General features: G+C 38.4%; 1 protein-coding gene across 6 annotated transcripts in view; it reads right to left on the reverse strand.

Annotated features, from left to right (window-relative positions):
• Positions 1–22446, reverse strand: part of tnikb (TRAF2 and NCK interacting kinase b) — a 60926-nt gene that overhangs the window by 30334 nt on the left and 8146 nt on the right. For all 6 annotated transcript variants that reach the window (XM_065258424.1, XM_065258422.1, XM_065258426.1 and 3 more), the window contains exons 2-4: positions 15956–16021; positions 4190–4246; positions 3449–3574 (exon numbers count right to left, since the gene is read on the reverse strand). In XM_065258424.1, the coding sequence (XP_065114496.1) occupies positions 3449–3574; positions 4190–4246; positions 15956–16021 (249 nt within the window). The remainder of the gene's footprint in view (positions 1–3448; positions 3575–4189; positions 4247–15955; positions 16022–22446) is intronic.

Below are 22446 nucleotides of genomic sequence, written 5' to 3' on the forward strand. Positions count from 1 at the left end.
TAGTTCTTAACCTATTCCTTAACCACTCTCTTAACTCTATGGCACGATTCCCAAAACGTTCATACGCTAAGTATATCTTCTGTAAGTCACACTTTCGTAAGGTTGGTCTGGACCATTCGTAAGCTCTCTCTTAGCGTTGTTTGAGCGCAAAACGCTATCGCCGCAGTCTTTAGAAATCAGCGCAGCACAAGTCAAACTATGGTATGCTGACAATGATTTTATGTTATGGACATTTTTAAGACTTATAATAAAATATGTTTGCAATGGATACAGGACTATTTATGCAGTTGACTTTATTTGGTATCAGAACTAATGAATCAAAGACGGCGCCGGTGTTTGTTCCTCATTGAAGTCTGTTCCCTCTATGTTTATAGCGTTTTTATCACGTTACATTCATAATTTATTTAGAAAGATTAAAGATTTCAATTGGTTATACTAAAAAGCAATAATATCATGTATTCTATTATACAATTTATTAAATATTTCATATTTGACAGTTTTATGTCTTTTAACATATAGCCTGTATTTTACTTTTCTTTTTTTCTCTACTGTTTGTTTTAAAACTGTTATGTTTCCAAACATAATAAATATATATTATACATATAATATGATTCATACTGTAAAAATAATTGACTTACAATTAAGAACAGTCAAGATACATTACATAAATGCACACATACACATCTCAGTAGCCATTAAAACTGTCAATGTATATAAAGAATAAACGTATAATGTGATAAAAATGCTATAAAAACACTACACTAAAGGGAAACATAGGGGGAACAGACTTCCACACAACACCGGCCGCGTCAACCCTTAAACCTTTTGAAATTTTGCCTGACGTGGCTAAATAAAAAAATCGCCTTCCAAGACAACTCATTATGGAGCTGCTAGATCTTCTCAGACCATATTCTCTATCAAACTAGGTTGCTTTTTATTGAAAACATTAATGTTAAGCAATATTGCATTTAACAGAAATACTGCAGCTGCTTGCCAATCAATTCTGATTGTTAAGTACCTTAACATTCGTATAAAAGTGTATTACATTTTTTTTTTAAAGTCAAAACCCATGTCAAGAAGCCGCACAAGTGGCACAACGGGATAAGGAGGGTGGATAAATAGCGAGGGATACCCGGTTCGTCTATCGGCCCGTATTACTGACAATTTGATCATTTAATTAATAGTCTATATTTTACGGATAACTTAACTCTTTCCCCGCCATTGACGAGATATCTCGTCAATTAAGAGAAAACGCTTCCCCGCCAATGACGAGATTTTTCGTCTTTCCGCAATACCGCTATTATCCACCAGGTGGCGCCCTTCCGCAACTTTTTAAAACCGGAAGTATTGCCCTATGGCAAGCTGCTGCATGTCCGTGTCTGTTTTAAAGATCGCTCTGAATGGGATCTCTATGAAAAATCCGTCATAAAAATGGAATTATCTCTGCTTTTTGCTCAAAATATGGTGTTTTTGCAAAAACCTACCCATATTCAAAAGCTGATTGCAAAAGAACCACTCAAGGTAGGATGAAACGGTTTTTTTTGTTTGAAAGCAGAGGGTCTGTTCTTTCATTTGGTATATTGTATGTTTATATATTTAAAGAAGAACATTTTCTGGGAGGCATTAAACTTTGGTGAAAATCATGAAAAACGCTGGCGCTGGCTGGCAACTTTTTTTAAAAATGCTGGCGGTAAAAGAGTTAAACTATGTTAAAATAAATGTGACTGGAATAATTTGAGTAATGTTCCATTTGTATATAACGTGTTGTCTTTCTTAACGTCGTAATGCACCTTCGCGTGAAGTGGAAAATCGATCCCTGAGTGATCGATCGCAAATAATTCAGCACCTTCACTTGGGATAGCGCCATTGTACGTCGAACTTAGAGGCAGCGTGTTAAGAAGCTTCCTAAGAGACAATTCGGGGAACACACTTAGGAACATCAACAACTTTGGTAAGATATATCTTTTTGAGCCTTTTTAGCACGCTAAGAGTGAACGTTATCGGGGAACCGGGCCCAGTTTGGTCAGGCATGCTTTAAACCATCTAAAGGGATAGTTTGTCCAAAAATGAAATAAAACCCATGATTTACTCACCACCAAGCTGTCCGAGATGCATATGTCCATTTTTCAGACGAACACAGTTTCAGTTATTTTAGAAAATATTTTAGATCTTTCAGTTAATCAAATTTAAAGTTACGTGGTCTACGTCCTTCAAGTCCAAAAATGTGCATCCATCCTTCATAAAATAAATCCAAACGGCTCCACGATGATAAACAAAGGCCTTCTGAGAGTAATCCATGCCGTTTTGAATCCAAATTTAAAACTTTATACGAAAATAACCATCTTCCGGTAACACCGCCATCTTAAACTCCTCTGTATTTATGAGAGAGTATCAGCGTAGTGTACGCACTTTTCTTAGTGACGTATGACAAATTCGGAGGACGGGGGCACAGAGCAGCAGCACAGAAACCTCTGTAAACTGCATACGCTCTCATCTTGAAAGCGGACGCGACCCAGCTGGCGGCGTTACCGGAAGATTTATTTCAGTTTATAAAGTTTTAAATGTTGATTTTCTACAACAAAACGGCACGTATAATCAATCAGAAGGCCTTTGTTTATCATCGTGGAGCCATTTGGATTTATTTTGTGAAGGATGGATGCACATTTTTTGGACTTGAAGGACGTAGACCCCGTAACTTTACATTTAATAAACTGAAAGATCTAAAACATTTTCTAAAATATCTGAAAATGTGTTTGTCTGAAAAATGATGGACATGTGCACCTCAGACAGCTTGGGGGTGTGTAAATTATGGATTTAATATAAATTTTGTCCGAACTATCCCTTAAAGGGACACTTCACCCATTTGCATTAAGCTTTGTATAGTTAGAACCCCAGTCATGTTTTTGAATGGTCGTGCATCATTTCCTCAGTTGCCGCTGAGACAGGAGAAATACAGATTTCAGTGTTGCACTTCCTTCTTTCAATGATGTAAAAATCATCATTTTGCATCATTGAAAGAAGGAAGTGCTATATCTTTGTTGAGGGGGTGAGACTACAAACACCCCTTTTCTTGGTCAAATAGGCACCAAATTCAAAATGTATGTTACATTTCAACTACAAATATGACAAACTTTCAATAAAGATTAATGTTTCTACGGGTGAAATGCTCCTTTAAGCAAACCCTCTCAAGCTGGTTTATTGCGAGCAAGGGAAATATTTTTTTTACAATCTGATCAATACTTATCAAGCACAAATAATGTAGTGAGGGCGTTTGACAATCACTTTAGTTCACCTTTTGAATGATAAAACGTGACCTTTGTAAAAACAGAAACTTTGTAATTCTTCCCTGCTAGTCAGTGCTAAAAGGAAGCTTGTTACTGTAAAACCTAATATATTTTCAAAATACACACACAGTATATAACCCATATAACTCTTTTCCAAGACTGACCCAGAGTTGGTCATCCACACCCGGTGGATTCTTCTTGATGAAGGCACCGTAGTAGGTGGCAATGTTTCGATGATGGGAATATTTTTTGAGCATGTTGATCTCAGCTTTGATCTCCTCTTCCTCATCCTGTCAAAAAAAAAAACACTCAGGACAAAGCCGGAAGATATTGTGTATCCTGGTCCGAGTGTGTAAGGAGATTATTCCCAGGAAACTGTGTCATGTGTGCCATGTGTGGCCTCATGACTTACTTTTGCTATCATTTACAGTATACTGAATTTAGACACATTATTTGAGATATATAATGTAAAAAATGTGTAAATATTATAAAATTGCAGCTAACTTGGATCATAATTTGCAAATAATTAGATTTTCACCACAGTTGTATATTAATAGGTAACAGAAAAAAAACTAAAAAAATCTAAATTAAGCTTAGTTAATAAAACATAAAAAAATCTGACAGTGTTAATATAATGCACTACATTAAGTGGTCCCTAAATGTCTATGCTGGATTCAGGCCGAGAAATTATGGGCCTGAGGTGAGAAGTTATGATTTCCGATTCAACCATACCATTTTTCGAACAAAATGCTGAACGGACGTGAACAGCAGAGTTTCCTGTGAACGACCCACGCGTGTTGTGACTGATATCACACAAATGAAGGGAAAGTGAGACAGTGAAACTGACAAAACCAGAAAGAGTGGGAGTGAAACAGGAAATTGAAATGGGCCGATTGCTCTCTTACCCCAGTGACATCCATGACCTTGATAGCAGCGAGCTGGCCCGTCTTGACGTGGCGCCCCTGTGGAGACAGAAACCATCATTCATGTGTATCATGCATATATCATGCTAGCATTTTTGAACATGCGGTGATGACATGCATCTGTGTCAGAAGAATAAATAGACTTAAGCCACTCTGGCCGGCCGTCGACATAATTATATAACAGCAGAGAGGAAGAAAACACTTCCTAGTACGGTTGAAACTTACTGTTACAGGGGAACTGAATGACTGGGAAAGGAATGAAGGAATGTGGCAATGGAAATTTAGATCTCAGGTCTTCCCATTCAGGGTTTGGCTGGTTAGGGTCGGTTAACCCCTGCTGATATATGCACCACCATCTCAAGTACTGTTTCTCTAATGAAAACCAGTATTCTAAGAATTATACTAGTTAAAGTCTCTACCTCAGATGTCTGAAAGTCTGATGCATCAGACACACAAAATTGGAAACACTTGGAAGTCATCATCTGATTGGTTGAATTAAACAAGATTTCTTGGAGATGCGTGTGCCATGTCTTTTAACAATCAGCCTGAAATGAAAGCCATCATGAAGCCTGACATGACTGTTGCATATATAGCTATAACAATGAACTATAGTGAATGAAGTTCACGGCTTTAACTCTTTAAAAGACATCCAGTAGTTTAAAATGATCTGTAGTTGCACACCTCCATGATACTTCCATTTCTATGCCCCTAAACATTGATGGTGAACAAACCAAACTGTGATTGGTTGCTTTACATGTCAGTCAAACATCCGCTTGGGCAATCCTTGACCAATGAAAGCTGCTATAGAGTCCGGATCTTCTGCCATCAGTGAAGCTCTGGCTACCCAAGACTGCTCAACTACTATCAATTTTACATTGTACTATACCAGATACTAGTTAACCCAGGTTGCTGGCTTTTACATCACACATCAGAGGTAGTAAATGGCTTGGGAGTGTTGGCATTCTTGCATTGCCATCAGCCAATAAGCATTGTTGTGACATCATTTACTCGACTCCAAAACAATTTGTCTAATGACATCTACATCTCAGATGACAAAAAAAATCCACCTAGAATAAAATTTCAAACTGCAAAGATGGAAAAATTCACATACTCATAGGTGGAGCGAATACCATTGAGATGAATCAGCTAGATAGCACAGTTTGCAGTCCTCCTTGCCCCAAACTTCCCTTTGTTTACCTATTAGGCTCCTCGCTGCCCCTGAGCTCCAATCCAGACAAAAACAGACTCATAACAATAAAGAAACTCTGAACAAATGAGGGAAACGGCCATCGTGGACACTGATCATCTCCGCACATGGCAGCCGTGCATCTGGACAATAGCGGGAGACACTAAAACACATCCAAGCGGGAGGAAGTGCATTCATCTGAAGGACAGATATCACCCCATGTGTGTTCTGCACAGTTTATCTCCTCACCCGACACACTCCCACAACTTTGATTTGGAGCAGAGATGGAGGCCGAGAAACACAGAGGGAAAACATGAGGAGAGAGATTCCCATCAGTCCTCATTAACAGCTTTTCAATCATCGGAAAGCATAAGTGAGCGAAAAAGCTTTTGACAAACCACACACTTTATAAAATCGCCAATAGTCAATGCTTAGTGAAAGAGCATTGCGAGAGATCTTCGTCATGTAATTTTAAACAGTGATACTTGTAGGGGACTATCAGTCCAATGAGATGTGCCGTCTATATGTAAGTGATGTTAGCAAGTGATGCCGCAAGAACCTGAGCTTGTGCACTAATCTAAAGATTTCTTTCACAAAACACATAGGCCAATCACGATAATAATGCAATTTACTACTACTAATAATAAATTACGCTGACGTGTTCCTGAATCACAGATGTGGAAATGGAAACTGTGGGCAAGTGTGATGGATTTACAGCCTGAAGGTCCATGTCTCCCGTAATGAGAAGATTCACAGAGCTGAGCGCTAACTGAAAAACCATCTGGGGTCTTTGACAAAGATTAACAGAAAAGTTTTGGAGCGCTGACGTATAAGATAAGAGTCTGTCCACAGCTGCCATATGAATCTAAAAAAGCTGGACAAAGATATAGGAAATATACATTGAAGAAACCCAAGGCTACATTGTCAGAAAAAAATTATCCATTGCTGTCACTGGGGCAGTAGCTAGTGTTGGGGCGATATGCCCCATTTTGAGATTGAGTAGTTTACTCATTTATTTGTTCATTTTTACTTATTGATGACAAGTCACTTGATTGATGGACAAAAAAGAAGCAAGAGTAACACTGTCATGACCGCAACCACCTGAAAACCTGCACATCATTAAGTCCAGACACTCTAAAATTTCCTGCGTGCCAGGGAGTGGGAACAGAAAACTCGCTGGTTTAAACCCTCTGCCCGCCTAACAACCTATCTAGTGCAAGGAAATATTAGAGCCATGCGTATTACAAGTTCAGGTCCGAGCAGAGTCCAAGACACGTGTATTGAGTCCATGTACGTGCGATAAGGAATCTGCGCGCATTAAGTTACAAGCTCTCTTGCGCAAAATGAAGCCCACAACCCTCTCATGCAAGGAAAAGAACCTAATGCGAATGTTAATGTAAAACTATGATGATAATAATAATAATAATAATAACAACAACAAATCGCTAACTATCGTCATGAAAGCCTGCTATTACACTCTAACGGTACTAAATAGCACTAAAAGTGGTTCTTGGCTCGTAATCATATAGGAACCATTTTAAGTGCCATATATCATCGGTGAAGTACCTGTGTAGAACCATATAGTAGAGATCGACCGATACTCATTTTTTCAAACCGATGCCGATAACAAATATTTGGAGGCTTATGTGCCCGATATCCGATATGCTGAACCGATTTTTATTTACTGTTATACTTCTGTTTTTGACATAATAATTACTACTCTACTGAACTGAACAAACCCTTATAATAATAATCATCATTATAACAATCACTCCCTCTTTGCATACAAAGTCATAAATAGAGGGGTCTGAAAGAGTGAAGAATAATATTAATTTAATGAATAATGTAGAAACTATATTCCCAATACATGGACTATTCCAAACACCCCTATCATTTCGTCAGAAATGGACTGATCCAAAGTTCGCGCTGCGGTTTCCAGGTAACGGAGCGGGAGAGAGAGAAAAGTATAGCGGAGTTGGCTGCTTGTTATACATAGTTTATAGAGTAAAACAGGTGGATTAAGTGCCTTTTTTGGGATATAATATCGTTGTTTTGACCAGCAACCTGAGCCTTCAGCAATCCAACCAGTAGTTAGCAAAGAGATTATCAAATAATATCACTGACTGGAATACTACATTCAGGAAAGTCACAAACAAAACGGCTTATATATCATCAAATTTCTTAACTGGTAACATTATTTGATTTCAGAATAATTAATATTTAGTTGTTTTAGCTTATGAAATGGCTGTAGACAGCGCTGTTTATCTATGCATTTACTCGCGCATTAACTGTATCAAACTGTGACCACTTGCGGAGGTAATAAATAATTAATTAATATCCACAGACATTTATTTAGATATTTTAGCAAAATAATGTTTATCTGGTAAATGTTAATAGGGTAAATCTTGTTAAAAGTGGTAGATGTGCCTCCGGTAAGTGATCAGCAATATGAACGTGAATTTACGATGCTAATGATAAGCATAAATAACAGAAAAAAAAATTTAATTTAGCGTTTTTAATTCCACAAAGCATTAATTCATGGCTGTTTTATTCATGCAAAGCTACGTCGTTATTGGGACCGGATTTTATGGATCAGCCAGCGTGACTCTGTGAGTTCGTCTCTATTCTTGGACAAGCTGCATACATTGCTTTTAATATATCAACTTATTTAACATAACATACATTAATGCACAAATAAGCTGTGCTATAAATGCCTCATATGCAAAGTAAGTATACTCAAAGTCCTTTTAATAAAGTCGCGTCACTCCGCCGTCATATTTGCTGTGCACGCTGCTGCTGCTGTGAGCTCCTCTCCTCAGATGCGTCCAGCGCGCAATTTTCTTGTTTATCGGGCAATCCGATATTACAAAACAGATCATCAATACACGATACTAGTGTCTATAGCAGGAGTGGGGAACCCTGGGTCCTGGAGGGCCACTGTCCTGCAGAGTTTAGTTCCAACCCTAATCAAACACACCTGAATATCATTTCCAAGTGATTCTAAAGACTTTAATTAGATTTTTCAGGTGTGTTTATTTAGGGTTGGAACTAAACTCTGCAGGACAGTGGCCCTCCAGGACCAGGGTTCCCCACCCCTGGTCTATAGGCACAACCCTAGCAGTAAAGTACCTTTTAGGTACAGATATGTACACATTTGGTACCAAAATATGCAACTTTTGGTACTAATGTGACCTGTTTAGGTGCAGAGGTGTACTTTTTGAAAGGGTATCGGCCCAGTGACAGCTAGGGACTGTTTTTTGACAGTTTTATCTACAATAAAAATATGGTATATTATCTACTTGAAAAAAACTCGTACTGTATACACAAAAATATATATGCACATTTATTAACACTTACGCATTTGGCAGACACTTAATGATACACAATAAACATTTCAAATAGTATGCGAAATTGTTGTCGGATGACCTCTTATCACTGCTGATAGAGAGACCTTTGCTACAAATATTGAATTTATCAAACAGGAAGGGGAAAATTACAGGACATTACATTGTGGGGTACCACCCTATATAATGCACATTTTCCCAAATGTGGTAATCGGGGCATCCCATGGGTATATAGAGAATTTGCATAGACGATTTGCATACTGTACACACAGTGCATACTGTACAAAAATAGCACAAGTAAAATGGTTGTGTGCTATTACAAGCAATAGCATAAAATGCATGCAATTACTCAAAAATGTTTACCAACAATGCCATGTTTATGAATTTATTTCTATTTCACAAATTTTAGATAAAACTCCAGGCATTATTTAAGGAAGAGCTCTGCCACTGATCTAAACTGGCTACATTGTATGGATTTGTTTCTCTTATGTCTGAAATTACTGTAAATGGCTTTCTGAGCACTTGCGGTATTGCCGTATTGTAACGGTAGCTGCAAAATGCTGTCAGGAAAACATTGCCACACTGTTTCATCATCACAGCTGTTACCAGCCAAATTCGACATCTCTACCCAATCTTATGTTCCTGAGACGGTTTCAGCCAGAGGGTAGGGAAGCTGTACAACAATATAAATATAAATACATATGTACACACAGTATGTCGTCTGCGTAGGCACATCTATTATTGTGCGATCAGGAAGTCTTGTGTCACTGCGAGACTGGTGTATGTTTGTAACGTTTAACGGTAGACGCAGGGTGCCAGCGCAAAAACGCTCAACGCACCACTTCCTCCCCGTAACCTAGCAACAGTCCTGGAAGGCGGAGGAGGTTCGTGATTTTCACACTTCGTAGAGACAGCTCCTCTTGTTCCTGAGACATGACCTAGTGTGACCCCCTCGGCTCAGCCTCGAAGTGCGCTTTGAGGGCCAGAAGCTCCTTACTCATCTTCCATTCAATGGTCTTCACATGGAATGCAGGAAGTTGGCGTTTCATTTAGAGACTCATTGTGAAGACTTCCTAAATTTAACCGTATGATCTGTGTTTTACTGATGATGCATGGATGAAAAGTTACAAATAATCACTGAAAAGCTGGCACTGACAAAATGAGGTCGCTAGGGGGTTGTGGGTGGTTGCTTAGTGGCCCAAGTCAAGAGAGTCAACCACCCCGCACCAAACTCGATATAGATGATAATGATAACTATAAAAAAAAATTGTTCTTAATTCGCGAAAGAGAACAGTGGAGTCCACACCACAATTACAACTATAAAGATCCACAGCAACTCATGCAGTGGATCAGTTTCAGAGATTTTTTTGCCAGATGTTGTTTTGCTCTTGCTAATCTCCTCCTCACAATGATTTCAGGATGCTTTATAACTGATACTGACTTATACATAATTATGAATAAATTGAATTTAATGAATAAAAGATGACTTCCACAACAGAGTGACGGCATCTCCCAACTCCTTTTGTCTTTAAAGAGTTTTACGTACACAAAAAGCATCTGGTTTTCTTTGTAAAATATAAACTAACATCAGGTTGTCTGCATCCATTTTCATGACTGTAACACTGAAGCATGCACTCTTATAATTATCATAACATTTTGTTATCATTCATTTTTTTGAAAATATGCTCATTTTCCAGCTACCCTATAGTTAAACATTTGATTTTTACCGTTTTGGAATCCATACAGCCGATCTTCGGGTCTGGCGGTACCACTTTTAGCATAGCTTAGCATAATTCATTGAATCGGATTAGACCATTAGCATCGCCCTCAAAAATAACCAAAACGTTTCGATATTTTTCCTATTTAAAACTTGATAATGATATTACGCAGTGCCCAAAAATATTGCTGCTACTGAAAGTTACCAAGGGGACTACTTTGAGGCGCTGTGTAATATTGCGCCTTCTATAGCCATGGTACGACAACAAAGTCCTTGATTATTACGCCAGAATGAGTGTATAGTTCCTTGCCTATTGGCCTAACAAAATCGCAACTTTTAATTTTCCATCGGTCTTAGTACACGATGTGACTACAGAAGAGTCAAGTTTTAAATAGGAAAAATATCGAAACTCTTTGGATATTTTTTGAGCGCAATGCTAATGGTCTAATCAGATTCAATGGATTGTGCTAAGCTATGCTAAAAGTGGTACCGCCAGACCCGGAGGTCAGCTGAATGGATTCCAAAATGGTAAAAATCAAATGTTTAACTCCAGGGGAGCTGGAAAATGAGCATATTTTCAAGAAAAGTGGAGTGTCCCTTTAAGTCTAAAGGCTTATAAAAGTAACAGCCACATTATTTCAGATATCATTCATGTCCAATCTTGCAGGGTGAGTTTGGGCGGAAGTTCAATACTTATGTCTTCAGGTTCACTCAACCTCAAACTTTATGACGCTGGACCACAAAACCAGACATAATTTTTTGAAATTGAGATTTATACATCACATGAAACCGAACAAAAAAGCACTGTATTGATGTATGGTTTGTTAGGATAGGACAATATTTGGCCGAGATGCAACTTTTTAATTTAGATATAACTCTTTGAAAACTTGGAATCTTAGTCAGTGGCGGTTCTAGACAAATTTCACTAGGGGGGCCAAGGAGGGGCCAGTGTTTTACCAGAGGGGCACATAAAAAATGGCAAGAAATTATATTTAAAGATTATAGGGGTGGTTACAGGAATTAGTTTAAGACAGGACTAGGCCTTAGTTTAATTAGGAAATATAACTAGTTTTAACAAACATGCCTTACTAAAAACATTACTTGTGTGCATTTTGAAGCAAAACAAAGGGCTCTGATGTATTTTAAGATATGTCAGTACAAGTTGTTTTCAGTTTGGACAGATCTTACATTTATTTTAGTCGAGGACTAGTCTAATCCCCTTCCGGGAAACCACCCCTTAAACTTTATTTTACTTTACAAATTACAATCATATAAATATTTATTTAATACAAGAGTAAGTGCAGATGGAAAAGAGGAGCTGGAATCTTTTCTAAAGCCCTCCAACCGAAGATCATGCGAGCCTACTCAAACTTTATGAAATGCAAACTTTTATAAAGACAAACGTTTGTTTTAGTTTACATATAAACACACATTGCTAGACAGTTAGGGACCACAATCTTATCAATATTTAATATAATATTTATTTTAAATTGTAAACATTTTTCTATGTAACATTTTATTATATTCCTCCAATTTTATGCACGTATATGTAAGAGCATAATAACAGCGCTTTTTACAATGTACTATGTAAAAAGTTAGCGAGATGTTGGTTTTGCCGGTTGTTGATGAGAAACAGCTCTAAATGATCACAACACGCAGCCACGTCACAGGAGAACAAGTGAACACTGTCCCAATGTGAAGTGAGCTAGAGTCCTTACCAGTGCCCAAACCTGCATACACATTCACAACATCGGGAGATTGGGAACGAATTAAGACACTCGCCGAGCAGCACCCGCAGGGTGGCTACAGTGGTTGGGTGCGCCGCTCTAATTTGCCCGTGTAGAATGTTGCGTCGCATTAGTTCCGCTTTTGGCACTCGCCTGTAAAATCAAAATAAATGTATACTTTTTTATTTGGTCAGCACGGGGTGGCCACAGGGGTGGCCAGGGACATGTCTACAGAGGCACGGGCCACCCTTGGCCTCCGTGTAGAACCGCCACTGATCTTAGTAGGGGGAAAATCTAAAAATCTTTAAAATCGCCTTTAAAGTTGTCCAAATGAAGTCTTTAGCAACACATATTACTAATGAAAAATACAGTTTTTAGATATTTACGACAGGAAATGTACAAAATATCTTTATGAAACATGATGGCATAAGAAATGAATAATTTTGACCCATACAATGTATTGTTGGCTATTGCTGCAAATATACCTGTGCTACTTATGACTGGTTTTGTGGTCCAGGGTCACATATATAAGCAATAGCATAAAGCGCACCTAAAAACCTTTTAAAGTGTCTATTGTGAAAAAAAAATCAACCTCACAAGCTATGATAAAAGCTTCTTCGTAGCAGATTACTCTCAAAAGGAGTTTCATATGAATGGGAGATGAGTGGTCCCATCGCAGCACATCCTGACCCAGAATCTATTTCCTCCCAACACAGGGCACATTTTTAATGGCTTTCTGGATCTCCCAAGATGGTGCACCATCGGGAAAAGAGCTGTGTGGGATTGTCTGCAAGGACGTGGAGAGCGAATACAAACCCTGCTGTTCCTGTACCGATCGGCCCATCTAGATTTAGCCGTCAAGACTTCTCAAACGCTCATCTCTTCATGAAGGCCAGCAAGGCCGTAACCTCTGACCCCTGGACTAATTAAAACAGCTTGCGGCAAAGGGGCAAACCAAGAGACCCATAAGATCAAAAACCCCATGTCAATAATAATAAGGCCTGTCACAATCTCCTCTTTCCCCAACAGTGAGGGTGACCCAAACAGACAGGTTCAGATATTGAGGCATGCTGTCAAAATACGCTTTAATTATTAACTTTGATAAGCTGTACTGGAATTGACTGACATGAGACACTTAGAAACTTATTTTAAGGAAGTTCCTACTTGCAAACATAGAATTGGTTTTGAATTCAGTATGATTTTATATTAACAAGACAACAAACAGGAATAAGAGACTGAAGAATTATCATGATGAGGCAATTCAGATCAAAAGTCTGACTCAAAAGAGAAGCTCATAAGTAATCTCACGGAGTCTATCAATTTAACCTTTCTTTATCACAGAAAAATGCCTCATCAATGCAAAAATAACACAGTTATGAATTTCTCTGAATTTTCTTTCACAGCAAGCATTTAGCCAATCATGACTGGTTGTGATCTGAATGCAGCTTCACCAAAGCCACCAGAAAGACATCTGAAAAATCACATTCGGTTTAGAAACTACTACATATATATGGTAATAAACCATGGAGAATGCGCTTGTGTTATCTGCTTTGAAAAACTCCTACACGGAAATAAGCAAGTCTGTTTTATATTCCTTTATATATATTTATATTTGGGTCGATCAGCCCACACAAATCCGGAGCAGAAAACATGACAGGCTGTGCTTGTTCTGTTCCTCACTAACAAAGACACTAAAAATGTACCTTTAAAATGTACATTGAGTCATTTGTTGTTGTTGTTATTAAATAAAGTACTTCCTACTACTGTACTTCAGTATAAACAATGAATATTTTGACTTCCCCAAAAATTGTGGCCCAAAAGCTGTCAACACTATTTGATTGAGAAGATTTGTGCAATGTCAACTTGTTTTACAGTATAAATATAAAAACATCTAGAAAACAGCATACATTGTGAATCGGTCACAAATTCAATTCGATTACAATTATTACGTCAATGATTTAATCAGATATATCTGATGGGGTGTGAATTTTTACTGGTCGCACAATTTGATTAGATTACAATAACCATTATTATGTTGACAATTCAATCCGACATTTTCAAACTGAATCGTTGCAGCGTATTTGTGACTTTTAAAAGTTGAAATAAACAAAACATTATATTTTATAAAGTAGTACTGTTGGTTAGAAGCCTTATTTAGCAGGAGATTTATTTACACAAAATTTACAACGAATTAATGTATTTTAAAAAAAGTGCGCTTTGGCGGAAATGCGTAGATGGACGTTACGTCAAGGAATGAGGACGTGGAGAGTGTCAAAATAAGGGTACCTCAAATCGATTTTTTATGTGCCATCAATGCATCGAATCGATTTGTTAGAAATAAAATCGATGTATCGATCCACATCGATGTATTGTTACCTCTGCACTGTCTTACATACATTTGTAACTGCAGTAAATTGATAACATAAAAATTTTAAAAATAAGGAAGATTGTTTTGTTGTACAAAGCAAGATCTGACCACTTCAAGACCTTTCAAAATGAATACTACATCTAAATAGCACCTTCTTCTTGTTTTCTTTGTAATACTGACTGATGACACTCACAGTTAACCTCATTAGGTTTTGCAATGGCTCTAAACAATACAACCACATCCTCTTTCATTCTTCAAGAATATACAGTATATTCCAATAAATCGTCATGCAGTGAGTGGTTAAACGTGTCGGATTATGACATGTGTTAAGACTGCTACATAGCTACTTGAGAATCAGATCAGAGACTCAGAGATTTATAATGTTTTAAAAAATAGATAACAGATTAATACAATTCTTCTTTTAGCACCTGATCGGTCAGACCAGAAATGACTGATGTGATTGTTGTGGGTACGCAGGAGTGATGTGTGCTTATCATCAAACCAAAAACTGCAATAAACCACAGCCGAATCTTCAGTGGCACAGTAAAAGATTATTTGATAACGTTTGCAGTCTGAATTAAATGTGATAAAAACGCGACAGTATAACAGAAAATAAGTGTCATTCTAATTCATCTCGTTCACTGGCGCATTTACTGTATAAACAGGTACAACCAGCACAGTTTGATTCATGATTCAAGGACTCTTGCGAGTTAATTATTTTAATAAATTGGTGAGCGTGGTAAATAAATTAACTTATGACTGCCTTAATGAATATAGTGTCTCTGTGTGCGTACAGAGTTTGTATAAGTAAAGTTTATTTGCTACTTTTGATGAAGCATCTTCCACAAAAATGGCAAGAGATATGGGAAAACACATGTGTCTTGACACGCCTAAACATACCACACGCATTGCGAAAGAGCTCTGCTGGGACTTTAACAGGTAGGTACAGATCTCAGGGCTAACAGAGAGGGAAACATCTCACCAGAAGAAAACTTTGGAGCAGACAGTTGAGGCAAATGCAAAACAACTCAATGAATCGTCTGTACAAAACTGACACCAAACTGGTTGCACCTGCCTGATGACACAAACCTGAGCCTTCAGAAAACCCTCTCACAAGTGCATCAATTTGAAAAGGGTGTCTAGTTTTTGCATTGCGGTTTGAAAACGATTATGAATTTGTATAGTCGTGACAGTCATGTGATCAATATGGCAGCCCCAAGTTACCACCTTTGCTAGCTAGAAATTACAACAAATCTCTAATAAAAAAGTAATAGTTATAGTGATAGCACATGCTATAGTGGGAATATGGACCTCTAATGAAAAAGAATAACAAATTCTATTGGTTACCAACAAAAAAAATTCAAAACAGATGTTTATTATTTATAGAGCAATAAACCTTTACGTACCTTATACACTTGTCCATAAGTTCCATTTCCAACAAGCTCCACCAGCTCAAATATCCCAGCAGGATCCTGCGAGAGGGAAACATACAAGAGATGATGAGCTTTCCTGTCATTGGAAATAAAATCTATATGCTGAGGTCATCAATTCTCTCACACAAAGAATTTTACAGCTAGTCATTGGGTCTAACAAAGTGTGTCAATGATGGCACATTACATAATAGTTAATTGTTAAACCGGATGTGTTCAATAAGGGCGCTGCCTGGGACACTTTACTGTTTTGAATCACTCTCATAATAACGGCTGATATGATACTGCAAAAAATTTAATTTCATCAATGGACACATCACATATAATTAGTGATGCACCGAAATGAAAATTCTTGGCCGAAACCGAAAACCGAAAAAAGGAAACCAAGGCCGAAAAACCGAAACCGAAACACCGAAATAAATTATTATGCCAATTATTAGTACAATTGCATTTATGGCCATCACTGTGTACTAACTTTACTAGGGGTTTGTGACGGATAAAAAAAAACTCACAGTTCGGATCACATTACAGTTTTTGAGGCACAGATCAGATTATTTTTCGGATCAGCAAAAAGCAGGTGGCAAAAATCTAATAAACAATAAAGAAATTGCAAACATTTATAAAAGAGAACAAAGTTGTACATTAATAAGGTCTGAAATTAGCATTAGGTACAGAAATCAAATTAAATGAATCATAACACAATCAATTAAATATATAATTATTTTTTAGAGCTATTTGGCTCTTTGTCATGGGTTGTTTGATTAACATTAATGACACAGACTTAAGTAGGTTAATCTGACTGTAATCTAAACAAATGTTTTTATTAGAAAAAGAATACTGTGGAGAGAATTTTGTTTATATGTGCCCTGTCAATAACAGCGAGATTTTATGTTTGCTTGTTTTTTTTTAAACGCGTTTCTCTCGTATGTGCACTACCGAGGGCACTTAAACGCATGCACATACAGAGACCGAGGGTGAATCCCAAACAGCGCAACAGTCGCTCCACATAAAAACGTTACGTTGTGTTTCATTGCTTTATTCGCCAAATGTATGTTAATGGATTACAGTATGAGACACATTAGCGCGACTCTCTCTAAAGTTTACACATCAAGACATGCTTAATCTTTGCAGACGCGTGCAAACAGCTCGACCGTGAGTGAAACCTGCTTGAGCACGAAGGGGAGGGGTGGGAGACGACTGATCACCGTGAGTGAAACCCAAGCGCTAGCGCACAGATGGGAGGGGCGCGGTTGACATTCATTTTCGGTTTACATTTTCGGCTGGATTTTTTATTTCGGCCCGAAACCGATAATGCCATTTTCGGCCGAAATTTTCGGAGACCGAAATTTCGGTGCACCCCTACATATAATCATTGGAATCTGCTTTAATATCCGTTTGCACACTGCACATTAAAAGCACAATATGTAATATTTCAGCATTACAATATCCAAAAATCACTACCACAGTGATATACATTTTGTTCACAAGGCACTGCACAGAACGACATAAAAAACCAAGAGTGCTTTAAAACAGGGCTGCATAATATTAATGAAAAATACAATGTGTGAAAACTTGTTAAAAAATGCAGCATACAAAACGCAATGCGATAATGCTTCTGTTTGTATTGGAGATGCTCCGATCAGCATTTTTGGGGCCGATGACCGATTACCAAGATCATAATTTGCCGATCAGTGCCGATCACAGAATGGCAGTGGAATGGGAATCTTTTATCTAAAATCTAGTAGAGTTTGCACCATTTGTAAATTAGGTATATTTTTGGTTTAATAGAGAATCAAATAAATAAGCACAACAAATATTTCTTCTTCCAAAGAGAAATGTAATATGCCTTTAAAAAGGTTTATGTCTGTTAAAAGTAATTAAAATAAAACACTTCACAGTCTTTACTGTATGAATTAAATATACACGCATTCGTATGAAGTACAACAGTTCTTCACTGATGAGCAGAGAGTAATTTTATTGAGAGATGAATTAGGATACTGTAGCTTTAAGACGTGGGAGAGATCGTTCTCTTCACGTGCACTGATGACAGGCTTCTGTGTGTGTGTGTGTGTGTGTGTGTGTGTGTGTGTGTGTGTGTGTGTGTGTGTGTGTGTGTGTGTGTGTGTGTGTGTGTGGCGAGTGTCCGCAAACAAGAGCTGTGAGGAAAATGGAAGTTTAAACCTTCAAAACTTTAAAATGAATGCAAGTAATAAACTTTCGGCATGACGATGCAATTGTCCGCGATAGATATATGTTGTATATGCTGTTTGATGTGAAGATGCATCGCGCTGAGGACCGGAGCGCGTCCTCATAAAAAATACGCACATCTCTGTACAGGCAGAGAGAGAAATCCAAATCTGCATGTCACACATGAGCAACGGGTTACAAAATGCTCGCACTGTGTAAAATGGTCTCTAATTGCAGCCGCATCAGGAACGCTATGATGACTAAATGAGATCGGCAAATTTAGCGAGTGTCGATCGCGTCATTTAATGCCGCTATCGGCCGATTACGATCGACGGCCAATCGATCGGAGCATCCATAGTTTGTAAAATCTATTTAAATTATATTAGAATGAGTGTTTTCGGGTATTGGTCTATCAAGACGTACTAAAAAAGAACTCCACTTTTTTTAAATAGGCTAATTTTCCAGCTTCCCTAGAATTAAACATATAAGTTTTACCAATTTGGGATTCATTCAGCCGTTGTGATTTTCTAGGCAGATATGGCTAGGAACTATACTCTCATTCCGGCGTAATAATCAAGGACTTTGCTGCCGTAACATGGCTGCAGGAGGTGCAATGATATTACGCAGTGCCCGAAAATAGTCCCCTGCCATTGAAAGATGCTAAGGGGACTATTTTCGGGCACTGCGTAATATCACTGCGCCTGCTGAAGTCATGGTACGGCAGCAAAGTCCTTTTGTATTACGCCAGAATGAGAGTATAGTTCCTAGCCATATTGGCCTAGAAAATCGCAACTTTATATTATCAGTTGGTTTTAGTAGACTATGTAATAGGGTTGTGCCGATAGACGATAGTATCGTGTATCGACGATCTTCAGACATATCGGCAATGGCAGGCTTTCATGGCGATAGTCATGACGATAGTTGGCGAATGGTTATTATTATTATTATTATCATCATAGTTTTATATTAACACCCACAATTCATGCTTTTCCTCACATGAGGGTTTGTGGGCTTCACTTTACGTGGAGAGCTTGTAAAGAGAGAATTCCTTCTTGCACGTACCTGCACTTAATGCGCGCGTCTTGGTCTCCTTCTTCCACTAAATCCAGCGCGCCCCGTCATTAGCAGCTGGGCTTCTCTCTGTCTTACGTGCACGCACTCTCGCGTCTGTCCGAAGTCTAAACATAAACTAAAGTAGTAATCCTTATGTATTTGTTCAGTTTAATGCGTTTCATGCGAGCTGAGGCAAACTTTACTTTTTGTTTAAAATATGACCCGCTGCATATTAGCGCCTCTCTCTCGCTCTCGCGTACGTGCTGAAAGCTGCGCTCTGTCCGAAGTCAGATCACTAGGTATTAATCCTGTTTATGATATGCATTTCAAGGAGTTGTAGCAACACGTCCCTCGTGTTTAATATATGATTGTGTTTAAGATATGATCGCGTTCCGCTGGACCGATGCGTTTAAAAGGCACCTCATGAGAGCACCACTGCTTCACACGTGTAGTCTTCTGCAACAGCACTAAACCAATGCATTGAATTGTTTGTATGTGCGCGCACATGTGTGTGTGTGTGTGTGTGTGTGTGTGTGTGTGTGCGCGCAGATGCATGTTTTTACAGTTAAGTAATCATGATAGGGTTTTAATGACGCGCTCGCATTAATGGCATCAGGTTTAAGAAGGTTGCGGTCATGACGCTGTTGCTCTTGTTTTTTTTGTCCACCCATCAAGTGACTTGTTATGAGTAAAAAATTAACAAATAAAAAAATGAGTAAACGTCTGCCCCGCCCCCCGATAATATCGTGTATCGCCGATCTCACAGGCTGACGATCGGACGATCTGAAAATAGGGCATATCGCCCAACACTACTATGTAACTACAGAAGAGTCAAGTTTTAAATAGGGAAAAATACCAAACATTATTGTGCGCGATGCTAATGGTCTAATCAGATTCAATGGATTATGCTAAGATATGCTAAAAGTGGTAGCGGTTGAATGGATTCCAAATCAAATGTTTACCTCTAGGGGAGCTGGAAAATGAGCATATTATCAAAAAAGTGGAGTTTCCCTTTAAGTACCAGAATAACCGCAGAACCAGCTCCACCCTGAACTGATGCACTGTTTGACAGGTAGTCAGTCAAAGATGTAATAGTTTCAAACTTTTCATAGCTCAAAAGAGACGTCTGTATTTGGTTCAAATACTCCATGCTGCAAAAAAGTGTATCAAGAAATATTTGACGCAATGTGAGCAAATCTATCCGTATAATGCTGTAATCATTACGTTTTGTTCATTTTCACAATTCATGACATCTCGAGAGTCCTAAAAGGACTGGATTGGAACTTGGGTGGCAATTTTGTTGATCTTTCCAATCCCGCTTGCCACCAATTACGAAAACTGCTCATATTCCTTTACATGACTAACCTCCAAATATCAATATTGGTTGTAAAATGTTTAGGGTGCTTTTCGCGTTGTGGGATTTCCTTGGTACAAACATTGCACATTGCAGAACTGTCCTGCAAACCGGTGTATGTAGTCTGGTCAGTAGGCGTGTTTGACTTCATGCAGCGCTGCGCAGACAGACAGGAGTACGACAAAATCACAGAGAGAGCAATGCAAGAGCACACGTCACCATATGCATAGGAATCAATCTTGCAAAACATTGCTGTCATACGCCTGTCAATCTGCACGGTGCATCTGATGGGTCTATACAGAGACCCCCATTAAAATAAACCTCCATTTGTGAATTAATGGTTAGTACACTACCAGCGGGGCTAGGAGCGTAGCTCCAAATTTTTAACCCTAAGCAAAGACGATGTGTGGGGGCCCCCATCATCTCCCAAATATGATTTTCAGCATACAATAAAAAAAACACAATGCAACTCATTCCTGTTCTCAATCATCAAGCAAATCTTTCAATAATGTTCTGTTCCTCATGAACAAATTCTCAGCTTGTGCCATTGTGCAAAACACCCTGCAGTTTTGAAAAAGTCAGCATGGTCTGTGTTGAAATCACTTATCTACAAATATCGTTAGCAAAGGTACTAATATTTCAATTTCAAAAATAATAGCACATCACATGGCAGTATGAAGACCTACGATTGTGTATGAGACCTACACAAAACACAAGACTGAAGTCAAATCAGTCTGCTGTGATTCATTTAATAAAACTCATGCAGTTATCGAACCCATCAGAGTAAAATTTGTCCCAGACGAGTATGATGTTCATGAAAATGAGCACAACCAAAAACCAATAAATAATGCAACACACCTGGAACAATAAGCAAGACGTGTTGCTATGGCAATACAACAATAGCTGCCATTTATGTCACCAGAGGGGTAATTTATGAAATATTGTTACTCCAAAAATTACAAAACAGCTCGAAATGAGAGGATGGGGTGAGGATGATGGAACATGGGAGGGGAACAGGTTAAGTAAAATGTGTTAAATGTACAATTACTAAATGGACGTGCATGATGTGCATTTGACTATGAATTCACATAAGACCTCTGCGCTGTTAACTCAATGCTCTACCTGTGGTTAAACTGGTAGAGCATTGCATTAGCGGCGCAAAAGTTCATAGGTTCAATCCCAGAGAACACTAGCAATATGGTAAAACATATGTAAAATGACACAGCGAGAGCCCAGCTTAACCAGATTCTTAAGACCAAGCATGATTTCCAGATCCAAGTAATGTGGAAGAATTAGGTCAAGCTGACCACAGCGCTTTATGTTCAGACAGAGACCTCGAGTCGCTTTGTTTCCAAGTGGAAATCCCATCGATCTCTCCTCTCCGAGACCCCACTGAATACTAATTTGACTAATGAGTTTCACCAAATTACACACCTGCTCCATCACATACCTGCGGGGACAGCTTCCTCCTGTGCTTTTTAAAAATAAACACATCTTACGTAACTTTGTTTGTGTGTGTGCCCGAACCTGCATGAACCTGAAAATAATACGGTGAACGAGTACAGTATTCACACACTTGGGAATATATAATTGATGCAGCGAACAAAGGAAGGGGGCCCAGAATTGTGCAAGTCTATCTATTTTGGGAGCACCGAGATGGGAAGTTTACACTCCCAAACAGACTGTTTCACCAACAAAACACATCCTTACAGATGGAAAAGCATGCATGAAAAATGCTGACCCAAAAGAAAGAGACCACCACAATCTGCTTGCTGCCAGCAAGAACATCGAGAGAGAGATGCTGTAAGTGTAGCATGTTTTCCCTGAGCTACGTGGAATGGTGTTAAATAGTTTAAAATGATACACCATTACC

This window comes from Paramisgurnus dabryanus, chromosome 22, assembly GCF_030506205.2.
Source record: "Paramisgurnus dabryanus chromosome 22, PD_genome_1.1, whole genome shotgun sequence".
NCBI classification, from domain to species: domain Eukaryota; kingdom Metazoa; phylum Chordata; class Actinopteri; order Cypriniformes; family Cobitidae; genus Paramisgurnus; species Paramisgurnus dabryanus.